This window comes from Xenopus tropicalis, chromosome 10 (genome assembly GCF_000004195.4).
Source record: "Xenopus tropicalis strain Nigerian chromosome 10, UCB_Xtro_10.0, whole genome shotgun sequence".
Lineage (NCBI taxonomy): Eukaryota > Metazoa > Chordata > Amphibia > Anura > Pipidae > Xenopus > Xenopus tropicalis.
The window spans coordinates 45,642,360-45,668,325 of NC_030686.2; the positions used below are offsets into that span (position 1 = coordinate 45,642,360).

The 25,966-nt window shown below is 45.4% G+C and overlaps 1 protein-coding gene across 3 annotated transcripts; it reads left to right on the forward strand.

The window, feature by feature from the left end:
• Positions 1-25,819, forward strand: sec14l5 (SEC14-like lipid binding 5). Of its 3 annotated transcripts, none has more exons than XM_031894046.1 (18): positions 1-122; positions 4,871-4,952; positions 5,242-5,335; positions 15,733-15,882; positions 16,844-16,975; positions 17,507-17,635; positions 17,736-17,970; positions 18,647-18,756; positions 19,964-20,153; positions 20,543-20,631; positions 20,812-20,882; positions 20,989-21,160; positions 21,248-21,382; positions 21,496-21,630; positions 22,355-22,606; positions 22,729-22,907; positions 23,002-23,103; positions 24,169-25,819. In XM_031894046.1, exons 3-18 carry the CDS (start codon positions 5,273-5,275, stop codon positions 24,404-24,406), a joined length of 2,382 nt encoding a protein of 793 aa, XP_031749906.1. In that variant the 5' UTR covers positions 1-122; positions 4,871-4,952; positions 5,242-5,272; the 3' UTR covers positions 24,407-25,819.
• Positions 25,820-25,966: the final 147 nt, after the last annotated feature.

The following is a 25,966-nucleotide window of genomic DNA, read 5'->3' on the forward strand; positions in this document are numbered from 1 at the left end:
GCTTGGATTTTAAAGCTTTGACGTCAGAGGAGGCTGTTTTGCGCCTGTGCGACTTGGTCAACCGGCTGCTCTGTGGAACCGGGGCCCGGCTGCGGGGTATACGGACCGGTCAGCACGGAGAGGTAGGGGGCTCGGAGCCTGAGTGGCTTGGGGAGTGTGTATGGCGCTGAGTCTGCTTACCCCCGGTGTGTGGGGCATTGAGTCAGGCTGGAGTGTGTGTATGGGGGGGGCAAGAGGGGACTGTGTGAGTGGGGTTGGAGTGTGAGTACTGGGCCTGAGAGGGGACTGTGTGAGTGGGGTTGGAGTGTGAGTACTGGGCCTGAGAGGGGACTGTGTGAGTGGGGTTGGAGTGTGAGTATGGGGCCTGAGAGGGGACTGTGTGAGTGGGGTTGGAGTGTGAGTATGGGGCCTGAGAGGGGACTGTGTGAGTGGGGTTGGAGTGTGAGTACTGGGCCTGAGAGGGGACTGTGTGAGTGGGGTTGGAGTGTGAGTATGGGGCCTGAGAGGGGACTGTGTGAGTGGGGTTGGAGTGTGAGTACTGGGCCTGAGAGGGGACTGTGTGAGTGGGGTTGGAGTGTGAGTATGGGGCCTGAGAGGGGACTGTGTGAGTGGGGGTTGGAGTGTGAGTATGGGGCCTGAGAGGGGACTGTGTGAGTGGGGTTGGAGTGTGAGTAGGGGGCCTGAGAGGGGACTGTGTGAGTGGGGTTGGAGTGTGAGTATGGGGCCTGAGAGGGGACTGTGTGAGTGGGGTTGGAGTGTGAGTAGGGGGCCTGAGAGGGGACTGTGTGAGTGGGGTTGGAGTGTGAGTATGGGGCCTGAGAGGGACTGTGTGAGTGGGGTTGGAGTGTGAGTATGGGGCCTGAGAGGGACTGTGTGAGTGGGGTTGGAGTGTGAGTATGGGCCTGAGAGGGGACTGTGTGAGTGGGGTTGGAGTGTGAGTATGGGGCCTGAGAGGGGACTGTGTGAGTGGGGTTGGGAGGTGTGAGTATGGGGCCTGAGAGGGGACTGTGTGAGTGGGGTTGGAGTGTGAGTATGGGGCCTGAGAGGGACTGTGTGAGTGGGGTTGGAGTGTGAGTATGAGAGGGACTGTGTGAGTGGGGTTGGAGTGTTAGTACCTGAGAGGGGGACTGTGTGAGTGGGGTTGGAGTGTGAGTATGGGCCTGAGAGGGGACTGTGTGAGTGGGGTTGGAGTGTGAGTAGGGGCCTGAGAGGGGACTGTGTGAGTGGGTTGGAGTGTGAGTAGGGGGCCTGAGAGGGGACTGTGTGAGTGGGGTTGGAGTGTGAGTAGGGCTGAGAGGGGACTGTGTGAGTGGGGTTGGAGTGTGAGTACGGGGCCTGAGAGGGACTGTGTGAGTGGGGTTGGAGTGTGAGTATGGGGCCTGAGAGGGGACTGTGTGAGTGGGTTGGAGTGTGAGTGGGGCTGAGAGGGGACTGTGTGAGTGGGGTTGGAGTGTGAGTATGGGGCCTGAGAGGGGACTGTGTGAGTGGGGGTTGGAGTTGTGAGTATGGGGCCTGAGAGGGGACTGTGTGAGTGGGGTTGGAGTGTGAATACTGGGCCTGAGAGGGGACTGTGTGAGTGGGGTTGGAGTGTGAGTATGGGGCCTGAGAGGGGACTGTGTGAGTGGGGTTGGAGTGGTGAGTATGGGGCCTGAGAGGGGACTGTGTGAGTGGGGTTGGAGTGTGAGTATGGGGCCTGAAGAGGGACTGTGTGAGTGGGGTTGGAGTGTGAGTATGGGGCCTGAGAGGGGGACTGTGTGAGTGGGTTTGGAGTGTTAGTACTGGGGCTGAGAGGGGACTGTGTGAGTGGGGTTGGAGTGTGAGTACGGGGCCTGAGAGGGGACTGTGTGAGTGGGGTTGGAGTGTGAGTATGGGGCCTGAGAGGGGACTGTAGTGAGTGGGGTTGGAGTGTTAGTACTGGGGCTGAGAGCGGGACTGTGTGAGTGGGGTTGGAGTGTGAGTACGGGGCCTGAGAGGGGACTGTGTGAGTGGGGTTGGAGTGTGAGTATGGGGCCTGAGAGGGGACTGTGTGAGTGGGGTTGGAGTGTGTATATGGGGGGGGGGAGAGGCTGGAGTGTGTATATGGGGGGGGGGGGGGGAGAGGCTGGAGTGTGTATATGGGGGGGGGGGAGAGGCTGGAGTGTGTATATGGGGGGGGGGGGAGAGGCTGGAGTGTGTATATGGGGGGGGGGGGAGAGGCTGGAGTGTGTATATGGGGGGGGGGGGGAGAGGCTGGAGTGTGTATATGGGGGGGGGGGGGGAGAGGCTGGAGTGTGTATATGGGGGGGGGGGAGAGGCTGGAGTGTGTATATGGGGGGGGGGGAGAGGCTGGAGTGTGTATATGGGGGGGGGGGAGAGGCTGGAGTGTGTATATGGGGGGGGGGGAGAGGCTGGAGTGTGTATATGGGGGGGGGGAGAGGCTGGAGTGTGTATATGGGGGGGGGGGGGGAGAGGCTGGAGTGTGTATATGGGGGGGGGGGAGAGGCTGGAGTGTGTATATGGGGGGGGGGAGAGGCTGGAGTGTGTATATGGGGGGGGGGGAGAGGCTGGAGTGTGTATATGGGGGGGGGGGAGAGGCTGGAGTGTGTATATGGGGGGGGGGGGAGGGGAGGCTTATGGGGGGGAGGTGGGTGTATATGGGGGGGGGAGAGGCTGGAGTGTGTATATGGGGGGGGGGGAGAGGCTGGAGTGTGTATATGGGGGGGGGGAGAGGCTGGAGTGTGTATTATGGGGGGGGGGGGAGGGCTGGAGTGTGTATATGGGGGGGGTTGGCTGGAGTGTGTGTATATGGGGGGGGGGGCTGGATGTGTGTATATGGGGGGGGGGCTGGAGTGTGTATATGGGGGGGGGTTGGCTGGAGTGTGGTATATGGGGGGGGGAGTGGATAGAGGTGAATGCGGGAGAGTGGGTGATGCCGGAGGGCACAGATGCCTGGCATAACTGGCTGTTCCTATACAAACCTGTACTTACGGGGGGGGGGGGGGGGGATTATGGGAGCAGTAGTTTATTTAGGGGAGTCACAAGGCCTGTGTAACCCTCTCCTGCACACAGACCCACAGTGAGTGCTGTAGTTACACAATGGGTAGAGGCCTGGGTTACGTGGAGAGGTTACTCAGTACATATATATACGTTTATAGCCTGTAAATAAGGCCATTACTGAGTTTATCCTGCCAAAGTGCAGCCCTGCTGTCTGGTGGAGCCACCCTGCTTCCTACCTGCTTATGTAATGGCCGAGGTACCAAAGGGCCCAATTGGGCCCAGAGCAGGGACGCCTGAGAACTCTTTGTACTGGGGTTAAAGCTAATTTCTGGCTCAACTCTGTGTGCAAATATAATGCAAACTGGCGAGGGCATTACTCGCTGAGCTGCGCGCTTTCTCCCAGCGACTGTTTACTTGTTATATAAAGGGGATCTCCACCCAAAACCTGTTCTTTGCGTTATGAAATACAATGTAATTCTAAGCAACTTCCCAAAATACTTTACAAATTGTTGGTGGTTTTGGAGATATTTGTAAATGTAATTGCAACAAGAGAAACACTGCTTGTTGCTAAAAGCCTCGGGCTGCGGCAGAAGCCAAGGTGAATAGACCTAAAGGAGAAGCGGCTTCTGCTACATAGTGTCCAAAGGCTGAACCCTAGAACAGAGAAAGATAAACAAACAGTGCCTTCCGTAGCAATTACAAATCACCTGAAAACCATTGGAAATTTTGAGTGACTGTATATTGGGAATTAGCCTACAATTAGGTTTTCTACCACTACATTTACAGGTGTGTATTCCAAGATGTGGGCTTGCTTATGTTAAAGAAACAGTAACACAAAAACTGAAAGTGTAGCAAGGGGTGTTTAGGGGTGTTACTGTCCCTTTAAGGCTGGGCATTGTTAAGGGATATTATTTTTATTGCATTTTTGGTCCAATCTCTGTGCAGTTTTTATGAGGAAACTTACTGGTGGGTTTACTATATTCCCATATGAGCATGTTTATAAAATATGCATTGGCAAATGCAAGAGGAAATAAAATGTCACGGACCCTCCCTGCCCACAAACCACACCGTTTCTGTTTCCTTATTTCAAATGTCACTTAATTCAGTTAGGTTTTTCTTTTTTAATATAGATACAAGCTATGTATCTGTTCTGTACAAGCATAGGCTTTAATTATTTCATTACATAAGTGTAGCTAAGGTATGTGTAATGTACACTGCAAAAAATTAGACTTTTGCCATAGCCTGTACAGAGAGATACCATAAAACTATGGCAGCATAGGGATTCCCCTGTACTAAGCACAATTCAGCAGGAACAGCCCCCTAAATTTGCTCATAGCCTGTACAGAGAGATACCATAAAACTATGGCAGCATAGGGATTCCCCTGTACTAAGCACAATTCAGCAGGAACAGCCCCCTAAGTTTGCTCATAGCCTGTACAGAGAGATACCATAAAACGATGGCAGCATAGGGATTCCTGTGTACCCAAGACTGCAGGCTGAGTTATACAGGGAACTCGGAGTATCACTCGTGTATTATAAGGGATAATGTACCCCCTACTGTAAATGATAAGGATATTAGAAGTCACTGAGGGGTTCTGTGCCCATATAAAGACACAAGGCTGCAGGCTGAGTTATACAGGGAACTCTGAGTATCACTCATGTATTATAAGGGATAATGTACCCCCTACTGTAAATGATAAGGATATTAGCAGTCACTGAGGGGTTCTGTGCCCCCCATATAAAGGCACAAGGCTGCAGGCTGAGTTATACAGGTCAGGGAACACAGAGTACCTTTCATGTAATAAGGGATCATTAACTTTATATTTTGGATTGTTATATATGTTGTAATGTACTGTTCATGTTAATTATAGCTTATGTTCCTCCCTCCCTGCAGATGTGTTACATGGAATTGTTACACGTATGATCGGCCACCTTTGCTGCCAATTAACCTGGGACTTAATGAAGATTCCTTTTAGGTATGTTTTTACCCTGTGGACCAGGAAGCTTGGGAAAGGGGCATTTTATATATGTAGAAACAGAACAGTTGGTTATGGGGTCCATATAAGAATTTTTGCTCCAAGAAGTGTACGTTGAAGAGGATCCACATCTTCCCGCTGTTCCCGATTGTTTCAGCTGCGGAGTTGAAAGGTGGCCCTGTGTAGCCTGAACTCGGAGGGAATCCTAAGAATGTTCCTTGCTTTCAAGCTGTTTGTATAATAGAGCTCTCATACAATTTTTAATGTAAATACATTTCATGTCTGTCAGGTAACTAACGTGCCAAAAAGAACAAGCAACCATGGTGCAGAAATACCAGTCGCCCGTCCGCGTGTATAAGCACGGCTTTGAGCTGATTATGGCCGTAAGTCTTATTATTTTATTCAGATCCTTGTAATTCATTGCTTTAATACGCTTGTTACTGTACAGTTTGATAGGTATGTTTTTATCTTGGTTCTGTGTATAGTGTTTGTCTTGAGTAACTGCCTTTCTCCAACTACAAGGCCAAAGGGTGTCCAGGGAACGTTTAAATAGATTAACGCTTAATCCATTCAAACTTGCATTTAAACTCTGTAACCTCATAAGTAGATTAGAAGCGATACAGCCGTCCCTTTAGAATTAAATTGCCTCTTTCATTAAATGTGTATTTGCTTTACACCTTGCATCCGGTCAGAGACTATTTTTGGTTGTGCCCTTATTTATTTATTTTTTTACACTCCACTGTGAATGAACACAGCCCAGACCCGGCCATAAAGTATCCACATGACATGAAAAGATGATGGAAATTCGGCTCTTAAAGTTACCAGGAGTTTTTTTTTCGCCCCCGGTAACTCTGGGGGTGCTGCCGCCTCAGGAGAGTTTCTCTACTTGCCTCATGGTGGCAGCACCCCTGGGTACGGCACTTACTATAGTGGTACCTGAGGGTGGAACGTTTTTCATTGAAGAAAAGTATTCACTTGGGGGGGGGGGGGGTCACGTAATGAATTTGCCCCTCCCCTGTGATTGGCTCTACTGGAAAAAAGTGAAAGAAACATAAGGCTGTAATCCCTAGCTGATTTAGAAATTCAATCTGAGTTCCAAATAAGAATGCTATGGAGTAGTTATTCAAAGGAATAGCTTTAAGGTCCTTCAGACCGATTCGGTAACTTACCCGACAGATATGTGGCAAGAGTCAGACTGGTTTGATTTACTTGTCGGACCAGGGACCGCAGTGTCTCATTGATGCATGCCTTGCTCCGGCAGCTCCTATACCCGTCTTAATTTGATCATTTAGCCCTAGGGCCATATGGTTGAATTAGTCCGAAATTGCCCACTTTAGGTGGGTGTATTGGGAGAAAAATCTGCTTTTTTGGTGACCTCAATGAATGAGCAGATAGTTTTTACATGCTTATTTGGGTTCTTGTAAGACTAAAGGTGGCCATGCATGGGCCGTTTGTAGCTGCTGATATCGGTCCCTTGGACCAATTCGGCAGCTTATCGGCCTGTGTAGGGGAAATAACAACTGGCCTGCCCAACCGATATCTGGCCTGAAATCAGCCAGATATCGATCGGGCAGGTACAAAAATTCAGTTGGGTCGGGGACCGCATCAGCTCATTGATGCGGTCCATGAACCGACTGCCCCATTAAGTCGTTATAATTCAATCATTTGGCCCCAGGGGCAAACGACTGAATTAGCCTAAATTCCCCCGATTTCTCCCACCCGTAGGTGGGGATATCGGGAGAAGATCCGCTCGCCTGGCGAGGTCGCCAAGCGAGCAAATCTTATGTGTATGGCCAGCTTTAGTCTGAGTAGTAGTAAGTGATTTCATAATTTTGATTTGGCACATCTAATTGCTATTGAGTGTTTATCCCTTCTTGTTCTCTGGAGAAGTCTGTTTTCCTCCAGCCCGCTTATCAGTTGGATTCTGCTATATAGTTTTAGGAGTCAGAGCTAGGAGTGCAGGGTATCTAAAACAGCCAGACAGATGCTGCTTTCTTTAACATTTAGGTTTACAAATAACCATTGAAAGTGTGTAATGAAGGGATATTGGGAAGTTGCTTAGAGTTATAAGCATGATGCAAAAATATTTTTGGGTGGAGTGCGTGACTGGATCTGGCAGTTTGTTTGTTCCCTTTGCAACACTTGGGTAAAGTTTGTTTACGGAACGGGCGATAAGTAGGGAAGTGGTTCCATCCGGGGCTGAGAATCGCTCTCACGAGTAGGTTTCATTCCCCTTTGTGGTGGTAATGGCCGTATTCAAGTGCAACCAGGGCGCTTCACTCTATGCATGAAAATAATTCCAACAGCACTCTCTGCATTATTAATCTGCCTTCCTTCAAAGCCCTGCAGATCCAGGGAGCTTTCATGCACAGGTTTCCATGTCAGGTTTCCTCGCTAGCATCAATTTGCCATCGATACATATATATCATTTAGCCAATATCATGGGCCATAAGTGTAATTGCACATTTACTCATGGCCCTCCCAGCCCTGCACATAATGTTACCCCGCTTGATCTTATTCTCATTAAAATTCCAGACTCGCCCAAGTTTCTTGGAAGCTTGTAGAGCAGTGGGGGGGGGGGGGGGGGTGGATTTTGTAACTTGGAACCTCCTTTGAAGCTTAACTGCAAGACACTTGTTAATGAGTATAGAACTTCTACCTAAGGGTTGTTGCTTTACAGCTTTTGAAAACACTTCTTCCACTATCCTCTGCCCTGCTGCTTCAGCCAGCATTTAGCAAAGTGGTAGGGGCTTAGATGCACAGATGGTGATTTATGCTGGTCACGCAATGCTGTTTGGTACCAGTCTAGTCCACTGTTGAGCTGATTGTGTTGTTCTGACTCCTGGCACAATGCAGCAGAATATTTCAAGGTACCATTTTGAGCAGGGCTAAAACAAATTATGCTTTCGGTTGAATTACCCTTACAAATAGTTTTGAAACTACTGTTAATGTATTTTGGACCTTGCCAGTTGGTTCATCCATTTGGCCAAACCACTCGTATCTGGGTTCTAGTTAATTCAGAGGAGGGAATGAAAACAATATCCTCTAAAGCCACATTCATTTTAATCAGGATCTACCAAACCAGCCCTTAGTTCAGTTATACCACCTTGTATTTTCTTGGGTGTATAGAAGTATCCATCACTTGGTTCGATATCTGCTGCCTGTGCCTGCACCAAGGTGGGTTCAGTGCTTCATGGTGCAGGCGCAATTAGAAGATTTTTCAAGCTAAGGACAGGTTTTCAGCCTTTTGCTTATATGCAGGCTGATCATCCATCTCGTGAGGCTTTACCCTAAAAGATGTACCTGCAGGGGCGGTCAAATGCTTGGGTAGTGCCAGTTGTTTCCCTTAGACAGTACAGTATGGGGGTACAGCTTATTGTGTGCCCAGAACATTCCTTCTCTGTATATTTGTATTTATACATATGGGTAGGGGGTGCCATAGTGTTTTCCTTAGACAGTACAGTATGGGGGTACAGCTTATTGTGTGCCCAGAACATTCCTTCTCTGTATATTTGTATTTATACATATGGGTAGGAGGTGCCATAGTGTTTCCCTTAGACAGTACAGTATGGGGGTACAGCTTATTGTGTGCCCAGAGCATTCCTTCTCTGTATATTTGTATTTATACATATGGGTAGGGGGTGCCATAGTATTTCCCTTAAACAGTACAGTATGGGGGTACAGCTTATTGTGTGCCCAGAACATTCCTTCTCTGTATATTTGTATTTATACATATGGTAGGGGGTGCCATATTGTTTCCCTTAGACAGTACAGTATGGGGGTACAGCTTATTGTGTGCCCAGAACATTCCTTCTCTGTATATTTGTATTTATACATGTGGGTAGGAGGTGCCATAGTGTTTCCCTTAGACAGTACAGTATGGGGGTACATCTTACTGTGTGCCCAGAACATTCCTTCTCTGTATATTTGTATTTATACATATGGGTAGGAGGTGCCATAGTGTTTCCCTTAGACAGTACAGTATGAGGGTACAGCTTATTCTGTGTACATATGGGTGGGAACTGCTATCCTGTGAGAGCAGGCCCGCCCTGTCCCAGAACTTGTTATTGATTGCAGGAAGTTTCTGCGGATGTTCTTGTACAGCAATTAGAGGCCATGGGCAGATCACGCTCTCGGCTCTAGAAAACACTGCTGGAATATTACCCACTTTTCCTGCCCCCTGCCATGACCTTAAATGGCGGCAGCTCCTGTCCTTGCATCATTATCCCCCTTTGTTAATTACATTTTCATGCAAAAGTTACGGTTCTGCTTTATCTCTAAAAGAAACAAAAAAAAAAAGTGATCATGATGCCGGCTAAAAGAACAGATAGTCACCTTTGGGTTCCATAGTGTATTGTGAGCAGCCTGGGAGTGCGTAGCTGCACTTATCAGAACACACATGCCTTTCCATGCTGTCGGCTCACACTCCTTCACCTTGTTCTTGGGCTGCCACCCTGGCCCTGCTATCTGCACCCGTTTTAAACACTTATATAACTCTTTACCTTGTGTAATCCAGAGATATGCGCCTGCCTTGTGCAATAAATACACATATTAAATGTTCACTAGCGCATGGGTGAGGGCCTCTTTATGATAAGGACCTGGAGCTGCCGTACAGCCAGGGTAAATAAAGCACCTTAAAGGGGTAGTCCACCTTCAAATTAACTTTTATGATGTAGACGTTGCTATCCCAAGACAATATGCAATTGGTCTTCATTTTTTATGGTTCTTCAGTTATTTAGCTTTTTGCTCAGCACCTCCTCTATTTGGTATTTTAGCAGCTATCTGGTTACTAGGGTCTTATTTACTCTTGTAACCAGGTAGTGGTTTAAATGATAGATGGAAAAATGAATAGTAGAGGGGCTGCATAGAAAGAGAAATAATAAAAAATTAACAATAATAATAGAATAGATGTAGCCTAAAGGTCCCCATACACGGGCCGATAGTAGCTGCTGATATTGGTCCCTTAGATGGATTCGGCAGCTAATCGGCCCGTGTATGGGCACTACCAACGGGCCTGCCCGACCCATATCTAACCTGAAATCGGGCAGGTTAGAAAATCTAGTCGGATCGGGGACCGCATTGGTTCGTTGATGCGGTCCCCGAACTCACTTTGCCTATACCCGTCGTTATAATTTGATCGTTTGGCCCCAGATCGAATTACCCTGGATTCTGCCGATATCGCGCACCCGTAGGTGGAGGATATCTGGAGAAGCTTTGCTCGGTTGGTGACATCACCAAGCGAGCGGATCTGAAGGTGTATGGCCACCTTAAGACAATTTGCGATTGGTCTTCATTTTTTTTAATGGTTTTTCAGTTATTTGGCTTTTTGCTCAGCACCTCTCCATTTGGTGTTTTAGCAGGTATCTGGTTGCTAGGGTCTTATTTACTCTATTAACCAGGAAGTGGTTTAAATGAGAGATGGGGAAAAATGAATAGTATAGGGCCTATATAGGAAGAGAAGTAATAAAAATTAATCAATAATAAAAATGTAGCCTTACAGAGCAATAGGTTTTTGGCTGCCGGGGTCAGTGACCCCCATTTGAAAGAGGCAGGAGAGAAGGGCAAATAATTCAAAAACCAATTGCAAAGTTGCTAGGAATATAACTATAACTTTAACCTATATATTGCAGTACGCCCTTTGATATGGGTAGATGGGGCAACAAGGTTATGGAATGCAAGATTCCTGATGGGTTGGGATAATGTTATACAACAGTTCCATAGTGTTGTAATGAACAGCTGGAGTCCTTGCATAAGCAGTGAGGGTTCTTGCTCAGCATGAGAAATCCCTGATCTGGCCCCGGTCTTCAGGGACTTCTTATTGGGCGACTGGCCAGATCCCAAGCCTTGGGAGTACAATGGGGTTAACCTAGCAGCCCTTCAGCTAAAGGGCAATAAACCCAGTTTTGATCCGTAAGCCCTAATTAAAGTCGTGTTTCTCGCTTTGGCTGAGAGTGGCTTGGCCCAGCCATTCGCCCGCTGTGCTATTGTGAGCTAAGGAAGCAGATTTTCCTACGGTGAAGGCCAATAACAATGGGCTGCGCAGTAAATCTGGGGAACGGGGAGCCCTGGCAGGATATTGCGCTGCTCTCGTTGCATAACATCCTAAAACAGAACGTTCCGATAAACTCCGTGTTCACTTCAAGCTGTTATCGTGCAGCGGCTGCTTTTGTTGTGCTGGCGGAAAGAGGCGGGGCTTATTTTGCAAGTTTGTGGGAAATCATAGAATGTGCCTAATTAGCAGTTCTCACTTGTGCTGGTTGTGCGAGCGGTGTTAGCTGCCCCCCTCAGTTCAAATGCTTGTGGCAGCCAGTCCGGGAATCAGAATCCTCCCAAAAAAGGCCAATTCCCAAACCAAATCCTGAATTCAGTGCGTCCCTATTTGAAATGGGTGTCGCTTACCTTGGGTGGCCAAAAACGTTTGCTCTGTAAGGCTGCAATTTTATTATTGTTACTGTTCATTCCCTATCTTCAGTCCCTCTCCTTTTCATATTCCAGTCTCTTTTTCTAACCACTGCCTGGTTACTAAAGTAACCCGAACCTAGCAACCAAATAGCTGCTAAAGAAAAAGGGAAATAACTGAATAACCACAAGACATAATAAATGACAACAAATACAATAGAAGAACCGGTCCTGCTTACACTTAAGGTGGCTTAAGATGACTACCTTAAGCTAGCTGTACCCGTGGGATGAATTGGGACCCTGATGGAATGACTGAGCCTCATCCCCCCCCCCCCCCCCCCCCCAACGTCTGTGCCCAACCCATGGAAGCAACTCCCTGCAACCCTGTTACAGCATCTATTGGGAACCTTCCCAGCAGAGAAGGGGCAGTTATAGCAGCAAAGGGAGGGGCAACTTCATATCTATCCCCTTGGTTTGGGAATGAGATGTTGGATAGGGAGGTAGGTGCCCCAATACTCTTGGAAACACTGGCAGGATAAGTAGACGTATTTTGCCACAATAGCTCGAGGGCCGTAAGCACAAAGGCATAATCTTCATTTCTCCTGTTTCAGCATGTATAATCCTTTTTATTTTCAGTTTTGTCTGATTCATTAAATACATCTTATCCTGAACCGCTCCCTAACGTGCCACGTGATGTATATTTCCCGACTCTGCCCCCCCAAAGCGGAACAGCTGTGCTCTCTCTGCCGGCTCTGACCCCATTCAGTCAAGGAGAATAAGTGCCCCCAGAGTCACATTCAGCCTCTCCGCGTCTGGAAGGGGGCGCAGTATAAATTGCACTCATAGCAAATCTACTCTCTTTAACCCAGTTCCTAATTATCAGTCTATCGGGCTTCCTAATGGGTCAGTAGAACAGATCTCTTACGTACAGATTAATGTTCTACTCCCCAGAATGAGATGATAATGTTTAGCTTGCTCAACACCAACATCCAGTTGAGTTGATTTTGCATGGGGTAACTGTTCTAAAACTACAGGAATAGGATCCATTATCCAGAATGCTCGGGACCTTGGGATTTTTGGATAAAGGAGTCTTTCCATAATTCGTACCTCCTACCTTAAGTCTATTAAAAAAAAATAAAAATTAAAAATCAAATATACCCAATAGGGCTGTTCTGCCCCCAATAAGGGGTAATTATATCTTTAGTTGGGATCAAGTACAGGTACTGTTTTATTATTACAGAGAAAAGGGAATCATTTAACCATTAAATAAACCCAATAGGGCTGTTCTGCCCCAATAAGGGGTAATTATATCTTAGTTGGGATCAAGTACAGGTACTGTTTTATTATTACAGAGAAAAGGGAATCATTTAACCATGAAATAAACCCAATAGGGCTGTTCTGCCCCAATAAGGGGTAATTATATCTTAGTTGGGATCAAGTACAGGTACTGTTTTATTACAGAGAAAAGGGAATCATTTAACCATTAAATAAACCCAATAGGGCTGTTCTGCCCCAATAAGGGGTAATTATATCTTTAGTTGGGATCAAGTACAGGTACTGTTTTATTATTACAGAGAAAAGGGAATCATTTAACCATGAAATAAACCCAATAGGGCTGTTCTGCCCCCTATAGGGGTAATTATATCTTAGTTGGGATCAAGTACAGGTACTGTTTTATTATTACAGAGAAAAGGGAATCATTTAACCATGAAATAAACCCAATAGGGCTGTTCTGCCCCAATAAGGGTAATTATATCTTAGTTGGGATCAAGTACAGGTACTTTTTATTATTACAGAGAAAAGGGAATCATTTAACCATGAAATAAACCCAATAGGACTGTTCTGCCCCCAATAAGGGGTAATTATATCTTAGTGGGATCAAGTACAGGTACTGTTATTACAGAGAAAAGGGAATCATTTAACCATTAAATAACCCAATAGGGCTGTTCTGCCCCAATAAGGGGTAATTATATCTTAGTTGGGATCAAGTACAGGTACTGTTTTATATTACAGAGAAAAGGGAATCATTTAACCATTAAATAAACCCAATAGGGCTGTTCTGCCCCAATAAGGGGTAATTATATCTTAGTTGGGATCAAGTACAGGTACTGTTTTATTATTACAGAGAAAAGGAAATCATTTAACCATTAAATAAACCCAATAGGGCTGTTCTGCCCCCAATAAGGGGTAAGTATATCTTAGTTGGGATCAAGTACAGGTCCTGTTTTATTATTACAGAGAAAAGGGAATCATTTAACCATGAAATAAACCCAATAGGGCTGTTCTGCCCCCAATAAGGGGTAATTATATCTTAGTTGGGATCAGGTACTGTTTTATTACAGAAAAAAGGAAATCCTTTTCAAAAATGGTAATTATTTGATTAAAATGGAGGTTATGGGAGATAGCCTTTCCGTAATTTGGAGATTTCTGGATAATGGGTTTCCGGATAAGTGGTCTGATACCTGTACTTGGAACATCTGTTAGAGGCTTCTAACTATATAAAATATGTTTTAGTAGTATGGAGCTCCCTGTACATTAAAGGGGACTTGTCATCCACAGATAAAAAGCTGTATAATAAAAATGAAACCTGAAATCAAATTTTTTTTTTTTAAGAAATGTATTTAAAAATGATTGACCGCTCCGATTTTTAATTACAATTACTTTTAATTTCCATTCAGCACTTCCTAGGTATCACCTAGATCTATATAGTGTAAGTAAAGTTTATTTTTCTCAACTTACATGATAGAAAAGGATTGGAAATTATTTCTCGGGGTGACCGACAAAGATGCAGCTAAAGATGGTTCTTGATGTATTTTTGCAGCGAGGCCTGTGTGAGTGCGTCGGAAAGAGGGCAGAAGCTGTTAGCGCTACCCCGGCCTAAGCACATCGGAAAATATTCTCGGCACCCAGCTGCTGAAAAAATAGGCAGTTTCATAGTTCTGTTATGTTCTGGAAACTGTATGCACAGCAGTGGAAATGTTTCTTTCAACCCGTGCTTCCTCCGTAGCTTTACAGTAACAACACAGACTGCAGCTGGAAGTTCCACTGGTCCAACCACTTATTCACATTTCCTTGTCTTTTTTTATTTTTTTTTCCCCCTTTTGTGCTAAAGTGATTGACTTGCGTTTCCCCATATTTTATAGACTTGTATAAGCCTGTTTTCTGGCAATACAGTCATGGTGCTCAGGGGATTTTATATTCAGTACAGTCTGTGCTTTCCCTGTGCTGTAAAGTCGTGTTTGATTTGGTGGCTGTTATGGGGAACATTCACAATGTGTAGTAATGTTGATTTATTGTGCAGCTTCTTAGTGTATTTAATTATATTGACTTTAGGCCTATGGTACAGAGAAGGGCCTTATTTATTCAATAAACCACCTCAGCCTAACAGAAGGGGGTCCGGTGTGTCTTTTGCCAGCTGAAATGCACTAGCAGAGATCTATTATGTGTACTTAAGGCTAAAGACACACAGCTACTTAGTAGCAGCTACTTGTCAAAATAGACAATAGAGAGAATCAGCATTGTGAATTCTTGAGTGAATTCGCCTCTTGTAAGGGCTCTGGTACACGGGGAGATTAGTCACCCGCAACAAATCTCACTTGTTGCGGGAGACTAATCTCCCCGATATGACATCCCACCGGCGAAAATTTAAATCGCCAGTGGGATGGCATATGCGGCGGCGCGATCGCCGAAGTTGCCTTTTGATGCAACTTCACCGATTTCTGCAAATCGCACTGCCGCGTATGCCACCCCACCGGCCATTTACATTTTCACCGGTGGGATGTCATATCGGGGAGATTAGTCACCCGCAACAAGTGAGATTTTCGTGTGCCACAGCCCTAAAGGGTTGCCAGATAAGCTATTTTTTTATCTGGTTTGGCCCCCATAGTGTTGACCCATGGGCCCTTTGGTCAGATCATAATGGAGGACCATGCCAATGCAGTCTTTGCCCAGCTGTGTTGCTTGATATCTGTGTGGGAGGCCATCGGGAGGGCCCCGTTTTTAGGGTGCCAATTATTTATTTTATTGCGGATAAATAAGGCCAAGCAGAATGAGAGAACCAAAGATGCTAACTTGTATTTACAAAGCACTAATTCTGTCATTCTTGATTCTTCCTGTTCTCGGGCCAGCGACAGATTTTTTTAATTTATGTGCTTTATTAATGAAATCTATGATGCGTTGGAGGCTACTCAAACTGTTTGGCAAGCATACATGCCAAGGGAGCTGTTCTGACTCTTCACACTTTTCTTTTTCTCCTGCCTGATTGGCAGTGCCAGCCTTTTTCATTGGCCGTCTTGTTAAAGCAGTTTAAAATATTAGAATGATACCATACATTAAATTCTAATGTACAGATCTCTTGTCTCATTTCTTTTTCCATTCGCAGGCGTACGAGCGGCGTTTCCCCACCTGTCCCCTCATCCCCATGTTTGTTGGCAGCGACCTAATGAACGAATACAAGAGTGAGGATGGAGCTGTACATATCGTAGAGAGGCGCTGCAAGCTGGACGTGGATGCTCCGCGCCTCTTGAAGAAAGTGAGCCCTATTAACATGTCATTTTATCTGTAGAATGGATAAAGGACCCCATACACAGGCCGATTCTAGCTGTCGATGTCGGTCCCGATTCGGCAGCTAAGCGGCCCGTATATGGGCACTACCGACGGGTCTGCCCAACCGATATAAGGCCTAAAATCGGCCAGATCTTGATCGGGCAGGTTAATAAAATCTAGATGGATCGGGAACCGCATTGGCTCGTTAATGCGGTCCCCGGACCAACTTTTCCTATACCCATCGTTATAATTCAATCGTTTGGCCCCAGGGCTAAACGATCGTATTAGCCTGGACTCTCCCTATATCTCTCACCTGTAGGAGGGGATATCGGGAGAAGATGTCGCCAAGCAAGCGGATCGGCCCGTGTATGGGGACCTTTAGCGTGTGTAGGGCACCTGTCTAGTTCTGGTAATTGGCCTTTGGTTTTTCAAAGGAGTCTGCTCACATGAGCATCAAGGTTTATCTGTGCCATTCTGGCATACAGGCCTGCCCTTAGTTGTGGCACAGAGCCATTGAGCTGCAGAATAATGCTATTCTGCGGGAATAAAAGGCACACTTAAACTGTGGCCTCCACTGGAATGCAGAAGCAATAACTAATCTGTGGGCGCCTTCTGCTGGTAACTATGTAATATTGCAGCCAAAAGCAAAGTAAAAACCTTGCACTTTGCCATAAATTGGTGATTAATGGAGCTTTTGTCCTTGTCCGAGAGAGCTTAGTAACCAGAAAAATTGTAGAGGTCTTCATCACTTTTTAAAATAAACACACTTTGAAACCTCGTGGCGAAATTTTCACATTCAAGTTTTTGTTTTTCTAAATCGAATTGTTATTAAGTGCAAAAACAAACAAACAAGCCCGTTAATATATGAATGTATTATCAGGAGGCGCCATGCTGCCTTGCTGTATTGCACGAAGCTCATTGCCTTGTTTTTGTCTTCATGTTTTCAGATAGCTGGAGTGGATTATGTTTACTTTATCCAGAAGAACTCTCTGAACCGCCAGGAGCGTACTCTGCACATTGAGGCTTACAATGAGACCTTCTCTAGTAGGATTATAGTCAATGAGCACTGCTGTTACACTGTGAGTAGCACTGGGAAGTACTTGTGAAATTATTTGTACATATCTAGGCTTTTGGTGACAATAATTGGGGATGGGCCCCAAGTTAAACCATATCTGTTTTGAATTATTACTGCACAGATACTACTTTACGTGTAAAGAGTATAAACCAGAAGGTCCCATCATATCTGCTTTTAATGTGCCTCCAAATGTGCCATTTCTTGATAGCCATTATATCGGGCACTATAAATTAAATTACTTTCATCAGGTACCAGCATAGTGGCAGAACCAGATAAGGGTGGTATAATATATTAAACCTGGCCAATGACTGGATCACATAGGGGACCTTATTTCAGCCATTGCAGTATTTATTTTTTTTTGATTGGGTTGCCATGTCATTTTCTCCATGCTTCATCCAAAAAACTTCTGGTTTATGACCAGCTTCAGTGGATAATTTGTCCCCTCACTTGTTGCCATAATGGCTGAACAAGGGAAATTTATTTTCGTTCCCCCTGAGACAAGGATATAGCCTTGATCTTTAATGTTTCCATTCAGGTACACCCTGATAATGAAAACTGGACTTGCTTCGAACAGTCGGCCAGCCTGGACATCAAGTCCTTCTTTGGATTTGAGAGCACTGTGGAAAAGATTGCAATGAAGCAGTACACAACAAACATAAAAAAGGTGAGTTTTATGCCACAGGGTGGCACTCCTAGCTCTGAATGTGACATCATTACCAAATCCTTCATCTCTGATGCCTTTTTTTTCTCCTTATTCCTCTTAGGGCAAAGAAATCATTGAATATTACTTGAACCAGTTGGAGCAGGAGGGTATCACCTCCATGCCTCGCTGGACTCCTGAAATCGCTCAGCGGCAAGAAACCAAAACAGATACCTCAGGCCGGGCCATGTCTCCCCCTCAGAGCATACCCACAAAATCTGCCGATGGGCCCAGCAGCAAAGATGGCTTACCATCCAGCCCCACCGCTGCAACCCATGAGCTGAGCAGCACACCCGATGGTAAGTTCATCTGTCTGTTCCACCAGATAATTTCCAGCAAACCAGGACTTATTAAGCAGTGAATTTTCTAATTAAATAGTTAGTCTCGGCCCATTAAGCAAGACAGAACTGCTTCTTACAATCCGATCTGTGCCACTGTGACAGAATGCTTTGTTATACAGATAGCTAGAATCTCAGCCATAAAGCAGGGCAGGACTGCTGCTTACAATGGGGGGGATCAGATAGGATCTGTGCCACTGTGACAGAATGCTCTGTTATACAGATAGCTAGAATCTCAGCCATAAAGCAGGGCAGGACTGCTGCTTACAATGGGGGGGGGGGATCAGATAGGATCTGTGCCACTGTGACAGAATGCTCTGTTATACAGATAGCTAGAATCTCAGCCATAAAGCAGGGCAGGACTGCTGCTTACAATGGGGGGGGATCAGATAGGATCTGTGACACTGTGACAGAATGCTCTGTTATACGGATAGCTAGAATCTCAGCCATAAACAATAGATATCAAATAAAATCTGTACCCAGCTTGGTAGAGACAGAGAGAAGCACCAGAAAACAAGAATACAAGAATACAAGAAAACCCTTGTGGTATTGTCTTATAATGAGAAACATACATATAGTACATGTGTGTGCCCTTTATTCTGACTTTGCTGAAACTTATCGCCCTGTGTGTTTGCAGATAAGCTGGATGCTGATTACATTAAACGTTACTTGGGAGATCTCACCCCTCTTCAGGAAAGCTGCCTAATCCGCCTGCGTCAGTGGCTACAGGAAACCCACAAGGGCAAAGTAAGTTGGCCATCAGTCTGTCGTGCTGGGCTCCTGTGAAAGGGAAAAACACTGGAGGCTGGGGGCAATGTAATTTGTGCCTCTCTAGAACAGGGATGGGCAGTCTGACTCTTCAGATGCTGTTCAGCTATAGCACTCTGCATCCTCCCATGTAGCCTGTGGAATTGTTATACTGTAGGACAGTGCTGTCCAAGTGGAGGCCTGCGGGCCGGATGTGGCTGTCCAAAGGCTTTTTATGGACCCTAGCCTGCTCAAAGGCTCCATAGAATTTTCTGTATGACATCATTTTAATTTAATCAGCTCTTGAACATGCTGTATGAGAAATAATTGGCTGCTACATATGATATATGAACAGCCATGCTGCAGGACCGTGATCCCCAATCAGTGGCTCAGGAGCAACATGTTGCTCCCCAACCCCTTGGGTGTTGCTCTCAGTGCCCCCAAACCAGGGAGTTATCTTTGAATTCCTGACTTGGGGGCAAGTTTTGGTTGAATAAAAACAAGATATACTACCAAATAAAGCCCCTGTAAGCTGATAGGGTGCATAGAGGCCCCTAATAGCCAATCACAGCCCTTATTTTGCACCTCCATGAACTTTTATGATGCTTGTGTTGCTCCCCAAGTCTTTCCATGTGACTGTGGCTCACGAGTATGAAAGGTTGGGGATCCCTGGTGTGTGTATGTGTGTGTGTGTGTGTGTGTGTGTGTGTGTTATATAATATATATTTATATATATGTGTATATGTATATATATAATATATATATATATATATATATATATAATATATATATATATATATATATATATATATATATATATATATATATATAATATATATATATATATATAATATATATATGTATATATAATATATATATATATATATATATATATATATATATATATATATATATATATATATATATATATATATATATATATATATATATATATATATATATATATATATATATATATATATATATATATATATATATATATATATATATATATATATATATATATATATATATATATATAATCCCTGCTGTAGGACATAAGATAAGCACTGATTTTGATAGCCTCTGGATGACTGTCTAGGTAGACTATAGAAAAAAAGGGAATTTGTCCTCACCGCTAAATGAGCTTGAGTAGACCCTGGAGTCTCCAATTTGGACTATTATCATTACATTTGTATGTGTTTAGATTCCCAAAGATGAGCACATATTGAGATTTTTGCGAGCCCGCGACTTCAACATCGACAAAGCTCGGGAAATCCTCTGCCAATCCCTCACCTGGAGAAAGCAGCACCATGTCGACTACCTGCTGAGCACGTGGGACCCTCCCCAGGTGTTACACGATTACTATGCTGGAGGCTGGCACCACCACGACAGAGGTTGGCACCCACACTTCATTGTTGCTTACACCTAACAATGTGCAGGTTTATGTAGCAGGGAAGACCTGGTGCCTGTAAAGATGCACAAAATAGATCTCTGTCCTTGTGTGCAAAGTGTGGCTCATCTTATGGATCTACAAACCCCAATATGCTGGGGGCAATGGTTAAAATGTACTTAAGAAAGTTGAATAGTTTCCCTAAAGTTAAGTGCAAAGCAGCCTTTTCCTTCTCTCCGTTAGTGGGAGAGAGATGCTGTGTTACTTTTTATAGATATTACAGTATGAAAAGAGTTGATAAGAGTTAGGTCTTTATTCTCCTAATTTTAAACCAATGTTTTCACTTGTTTTCTGTTGCTACGATGAATAAAGCCACCCTTTCCTCCCTTGCAGATGGGCGCCCGCTGTATGTGCTGAGACTTGGACAGATGGATACCAAGGGTCTGGTCAGGGCACTTGGGGAAGAGTCCCTCCTTCGACATGTAAGATGAATTTTGGGGTGGGAGTCTTACTCTGGGGAGCCGGTAATAGGGGCAGAAAGTCAGGATTTCTATATGTCCTTTTGCTGTGAGAGGGGCAACAAATTGGACCTTATTTGGCACTGTTGGCAATGGGTTTTGCTGGAATTGCGTTCTAATAATATATTTTTCTTTTGGTTAAAGGTGCTGTCAATCAATGAGGAAGGACTAAGGCGCTGTGAAGAGAACACGAACATCTTTGGGCGCCCCATCAGGTGAGAGGCCTGTGATAAGAATGCCAGGACGGTTTCAGGCTGGAGAAATTAGTCTTCTGCCTTAAATCTTTGTTCCTCATATAATTTTGTCCCTGTCTCTTCTCAGCTCTTGGACCTGTCTAGTTGACCTGGAAGGTCTAAACATGAGGCATCTATGGAGGCCAGGAGTCAAAGCCTTGCTGCGCATTATTGAGGTTGTTGAAGCAAATTACCCAGAGACCCTTGGTCGGTTACTGATCCTGCGGGCTCCCAGAGTGTTTCCGGTCCTTTGGACTCTGGTAGGTTCCCCTTCCTATATATGTACCAAATTGCTTTTGCTTTATTTGTTCATAATAGTCACCATCCACCTTATTATCTGCCTTTAGGTCAGTCCCTTCATTGATGAGAATACCAGAAAGAAATTTCTTATTTATGCTGGGAATGATTACCAAGGTCCGGGTGGGCTGATTGATTACATTGACAAAGAGGTCATTCCTGACTTCCTGGGAGGGGAGTGTATGGTAAGTGTGCATTCTGTCTATAATATAATATCTACTTGCTTTTCATCCAAATGACTACAGCATAGATTGCATTCCGCTGCCTCTAACTCACCAATGAAACTTCTGCATTCCAGTGTGAAGTGTCAGAGGGCGGAATGGTCCCCAAGGCTCTCTACAGGACCCCAGAAGAACTAGAGAATGATGATATCCGATTGTGGACAGAGACCATATATCAATCTGCTAGTGTATTTAAGGGCTCACCGCATGAGGTATGTATGGAACTACCTGACCTCACTTGCTTTATATGCCCCTAATATTGCAAAGGGGGCATGCTGAGGTGACCTGTATTGGTCGCAGAACCTTCTAGTGATTTACAGAGGGCTGCCAAATTGCCATATTCCTGAAGATTTAGTAATGTGCTGCTTTGAGTCTGAGCTCTTGTGAGCGTCTAAAGTTGGCCCATACACGTTAAGATCCGCTCGCTTGGAGACCTCCCTCCTCTTCACCTGATATCCCCACCTACGGGTGGGCGATACTAGGGGACATGTATGTCAAACGATCCAATTATAATGGCGGCATTTTGGGGCCGTTTTGGGGACTGCATCAACGAGCCTATGCAGTCCCTGAGCCGACTAAATCTTATAACCTGCCCGATCGATATCTGGCCAATTTCAGGCCAGATATCGGTTGGGTATGGCCGTCGTTTCTGCCCCTACACGGGCCGAAAAGCTGCCGAATCGGTCCATGTATGGGCCACCTTAAGATACAAAATCTATGGGTTTCTAGTAATATAGAAAATGTAACTAATAAACAGTTATTACATTGAATCTCATTGTTCCATAGATGTTTACTTTGTCCTTCTCTTCATTTCTTACCCATAAAGGGGGGTTTATAGTGTCCCCAGTGCTGAGAAGCAACTTATATATGGGTAGACTCCCCCATTTTCTTTAGGCTCAGGGCAAATAATTTATCTTGTGTGTCTCTCTCCCACAGATATTGATCCAGATAGTTGATGCCTCTTCTGTCATCACCTGGGACTTTGATGTGTGTAAAGGGGATATCGTGTTCAACATCTACCATTCCAAGCGGGCCCCCCAGGCGCCCAAGAGGGACACACTTGGAGCCCATGGCATCACCTCTCCTGTGGGCAACAATGTGCAGCTGATTGACAAAGCTTGGCAGTTGGGGCGGGATTACAGCATGGTGGAATCTCCGCTAATCTGCAAGGAAGGAGAGAGTGTGCAGGTAATGTCTGTTTTCAGACCAGAGAAAACATCTGTAACATCTGCAACTTCATGATGGTAAAGTGAGGATGTGAAACTGCTACAGGCTTTATATAATTATAGCACTGACTCCCAATTCCACAGGGTTCCCACGTGACCCGCTGGCCGGGTTTTTACATCCTGCAGTGGAAGTTCCACAGTATGCCAGCCTGTGCCACCAGTAGTCTCCCCCGGGTGGAGGATGTGCTCGCCTCCCTTCAGGTCTCCTCTCACAAGTGCAAAGTCATGTATTACACAGAGATCATTGGCTCAGAGGATTTCAGGTATGGCCGCTTTACCCTGGGGTGAGGGCAGGATTGTGTTCTTGTAGACGAGCAGTGACTATGAAAGTGCTAATGCTGATTCTTTCTCCATCAGGGGCTCCATGACCAGCCTGGAATCCAGCCATAGTGGCTTCTCTCAGCTCAGCGCTGCCACCACCTCCTCAAGCCAGTCACACTCCAGTTCCATGGTTTCCAGGTAGCCGGCCCTTGCACCTGTAACCCCACCGTGCCACAGATTTCTCCTCCTACCCCCACTGAAGCCTCATCTCACCAATTCTTCCCCCCCACTCCCTTTATGAGAACCCTCTTAATTTATGGGAGGGAGTAAGTGGGCTAGACTTGCCATGGGAGTTACTCTAGACCTGTTGCTAATTAGCACTTAATAATCTAGAGTTTCTACGGCCTCTATGTTGACCATCCTGCCTTATGGCTGGAAGCTCTTGGATATATATATAACTAAAGCTTTTTGATCACCTTTATCCACGTTTTGTATGTGTTTGGTTTTGGCGGGGGGTTTGTAAAGTTGTTTGAATGTTGGAAAAGAGTTAAACATAAATCTGTATTAAATTTGTATAAAAATGCTATGCTCTTGTTTTTCCAACCATTGTTCATCCCTAAGTGGCTTGGCCAAGACCAGACCTCTGTATTCGGCTGTGTGGGTTATTATAATGCCCGAGGGCTTTCAGCTTCGAATCCATTTTATAAGCCATCTGTATTCTGACTTAGAACTTTACCTCTCAGCATCTTGAGAGCTTTAGTTCTTCTGCAGGTGGAAGGCTAGAATGTTCAGCCGTAACCCTTGAGAGTTAAATGGGCAGTGTGTGGCATTCTGGGAGTTGGCATTTAGTCTCTTGGGCTGATATTGTACAGGAGGGTAAGGGCTGCTGGCTGGGCATTCTTTTATGTGCCATGTAATATGCTTCTCACTGGTCTTTTATTGTAATACTGTATTTATGGGTGAGGTTACAAACCTTCTGACTTGTTTTTTCTTTTTTATGTATCTCTTGTACTCTCCCCCCCCCCCCCCCCCTCTCCCCTTCATTTTATTCCTCCACATTCTCACAGCCCATCTTGTGTCACCATTCACGGCCATTTAGCTTTCTGCGCCTCCATATTCAAACGTTAATCTCCCCGCCACATGCTCCGTGCTGTTTACAAACTATGTAACCTTTTTTTAATTTTTTTTTTTTTTCCTGCCCCCACCCTCTCCCTCTCCTGTACCTTCACCCCAATATTTCTCCCCTTGTTTTGGTTGTTACAGAGAGCCCCTCCCTCTGTCTGAGTCAGCGCTCCCCTCTCTTATTCACCCCCAAGACCTGAAGTCCAACCCGGATGGGCTCCTCCGTTTCTCCCCCTCCTTCTGGGGCCAGCACTTTTCTACTCTCTACACACTCAGACCCCCCGTCTTCCTGCGCTGGCCCCCATCCTGGCGCCTCCCATTCATCCGGGAGCCTGGGGGCCCACCTGCCATCGAACCCGAGAGCACCGATGCTTCCTGAGGTTGTGCTTGGAGGGGGTAGGCAGTCTGTATTGAGGGGTTATGCACCAGACAACTGTTTTCTCTCAGATGCTACTCTCTTCTACAGCAGAAAGGCACCCTGACGTGGAACTGTTCTCATTGTGGTTGTGTCTTATTACTTTTTTCCATGATAGGCGTGGGCATGTGATGCTCGGTTACTCTCTTGCAAATACCTGAGCGCTGTGATATCCATAGGCAATACACACAGAGCATTACTGCATGCAGGAGTAGGTAAGATCAGCCAACGCTGGCATTGCACATTAAAGCCTGTTGGTGTGGGTTCTGCTGGCACACACACTTAAGGGCACAGGGTATTAAATCAAAATACAATTCCTTTCTGAGTTCTAGGCTTATCCCAGTGACCCAAGTCAGGACTGTGGCAGTCCCATCAGCGTGCACTTACCTGCATATATCCTACCCAGGTCCTACACAATGTAGGCTTTACATTTTTTTTTGCCCCTTCCATCTGCTTTTGAGATGCTGAACTCTAGGCAGTATGGGAGAGGTGCAGGCATTCTCTGGGCATATTTGTCCAATAAGAATGTAGGAGTTTAAAGGCCAGGTCACTTTAATAGAGGGGTAAATCTGCCCGGTTTTACCCTCCACACCAGTGTATCCCTGTCCTGTTTAGCCTAGAGAATAAATTGCTTTACAGGTGCCTCCTAGCTCCAGGAATAGTAATAAGGGGGTAGCATACTGCACAACTACATACAGGGGGCGCCAGCATGCTCTTCAGACATTAACTGCATGCGTGAAACTTTGGTTTTGTAGGTAGCACCAATCTTTATCATTGTGATGCCGATGTCACTTTCCTCCTGAATATAAGGGCTGATTACCCACCAGCAAGGGCTGTGCCCTGCCTGCTGGGTACCCTCCACTCACCCCATTCCCTTGTACTCACACGAGCACCTGTATCACCGTCAGACACCCTCCCACACAATAGGTGGCTGGGGGTATTTTTTATTTTATATATTTAATAAAAGCACATTATCTATAGGTAGTGGGGTAGATACCATTCCTGTATCTGGGGAGCCTCACTGCCTGGCACTGGAAGGAATTCATCCAAGAAGGTCTAACCTGCTCCTATCCCAGAACTACAACTCCCAGCATCTGCTGTGCTTTAGCCGCAGCCTAAGGGGAGCAGGCCTGACCCTCTGGATAAATACCATGTAACACTTATGGCTCAACTTTTTATTTTTCTAACTTCTTCCTCCCCTCCATTTTTTTTTTTTATTTTATATAAATCTGTAACTGTCCAATTGCATATCAGTTGTCTGCTATTGAGTTTAACTTGTGATCTCACTCTCCATTATATAACACTTCAGTATCCTTTTTAAATACATTTTTTTAAAAAAACGTTCATTGTAATAAACATTGACACTGTGTAAATAGACCTGGGGGCCTGTCTTTGTTGCTCTGCCCTGACTATAGTTCTAAACACCAGGGTTGGTTATATGGAGCTTCCACATTAACCCCTCCACTTTGGGGACAGAGTATGAAAAATACCAGGTAGGTGCGGGGCTACCTTAGAAATCATGGG

What these genes read in the sequence shown, in the direction of transcription:
- sec14l5 (XM_031894046.1), top strand. Translation starts at nt 5,273, where the DNA reads ATGGTGCAGAAATACCAGTCGCCCGTCCGCGTGTATAAGCACGGCTTT. An exon ending in ACACAACAAACATAAAAAAG is followed by an intron (nt 17,636 to 17,735) that starts GTGAGTTTTATG and finishes TATTCCTCTTAG; the next exon opens with GGCAAAGAAATCATTGAATA. An exon ending in AAGAGTCCCTCCTTCGACAT is followed by an intron (nt 20,632 to 20,811) that starts GTAAGATGAATT and finishes TTTTGGTTAAAG; the next exon opens with GTGCTGTCAATCAATGAGGA.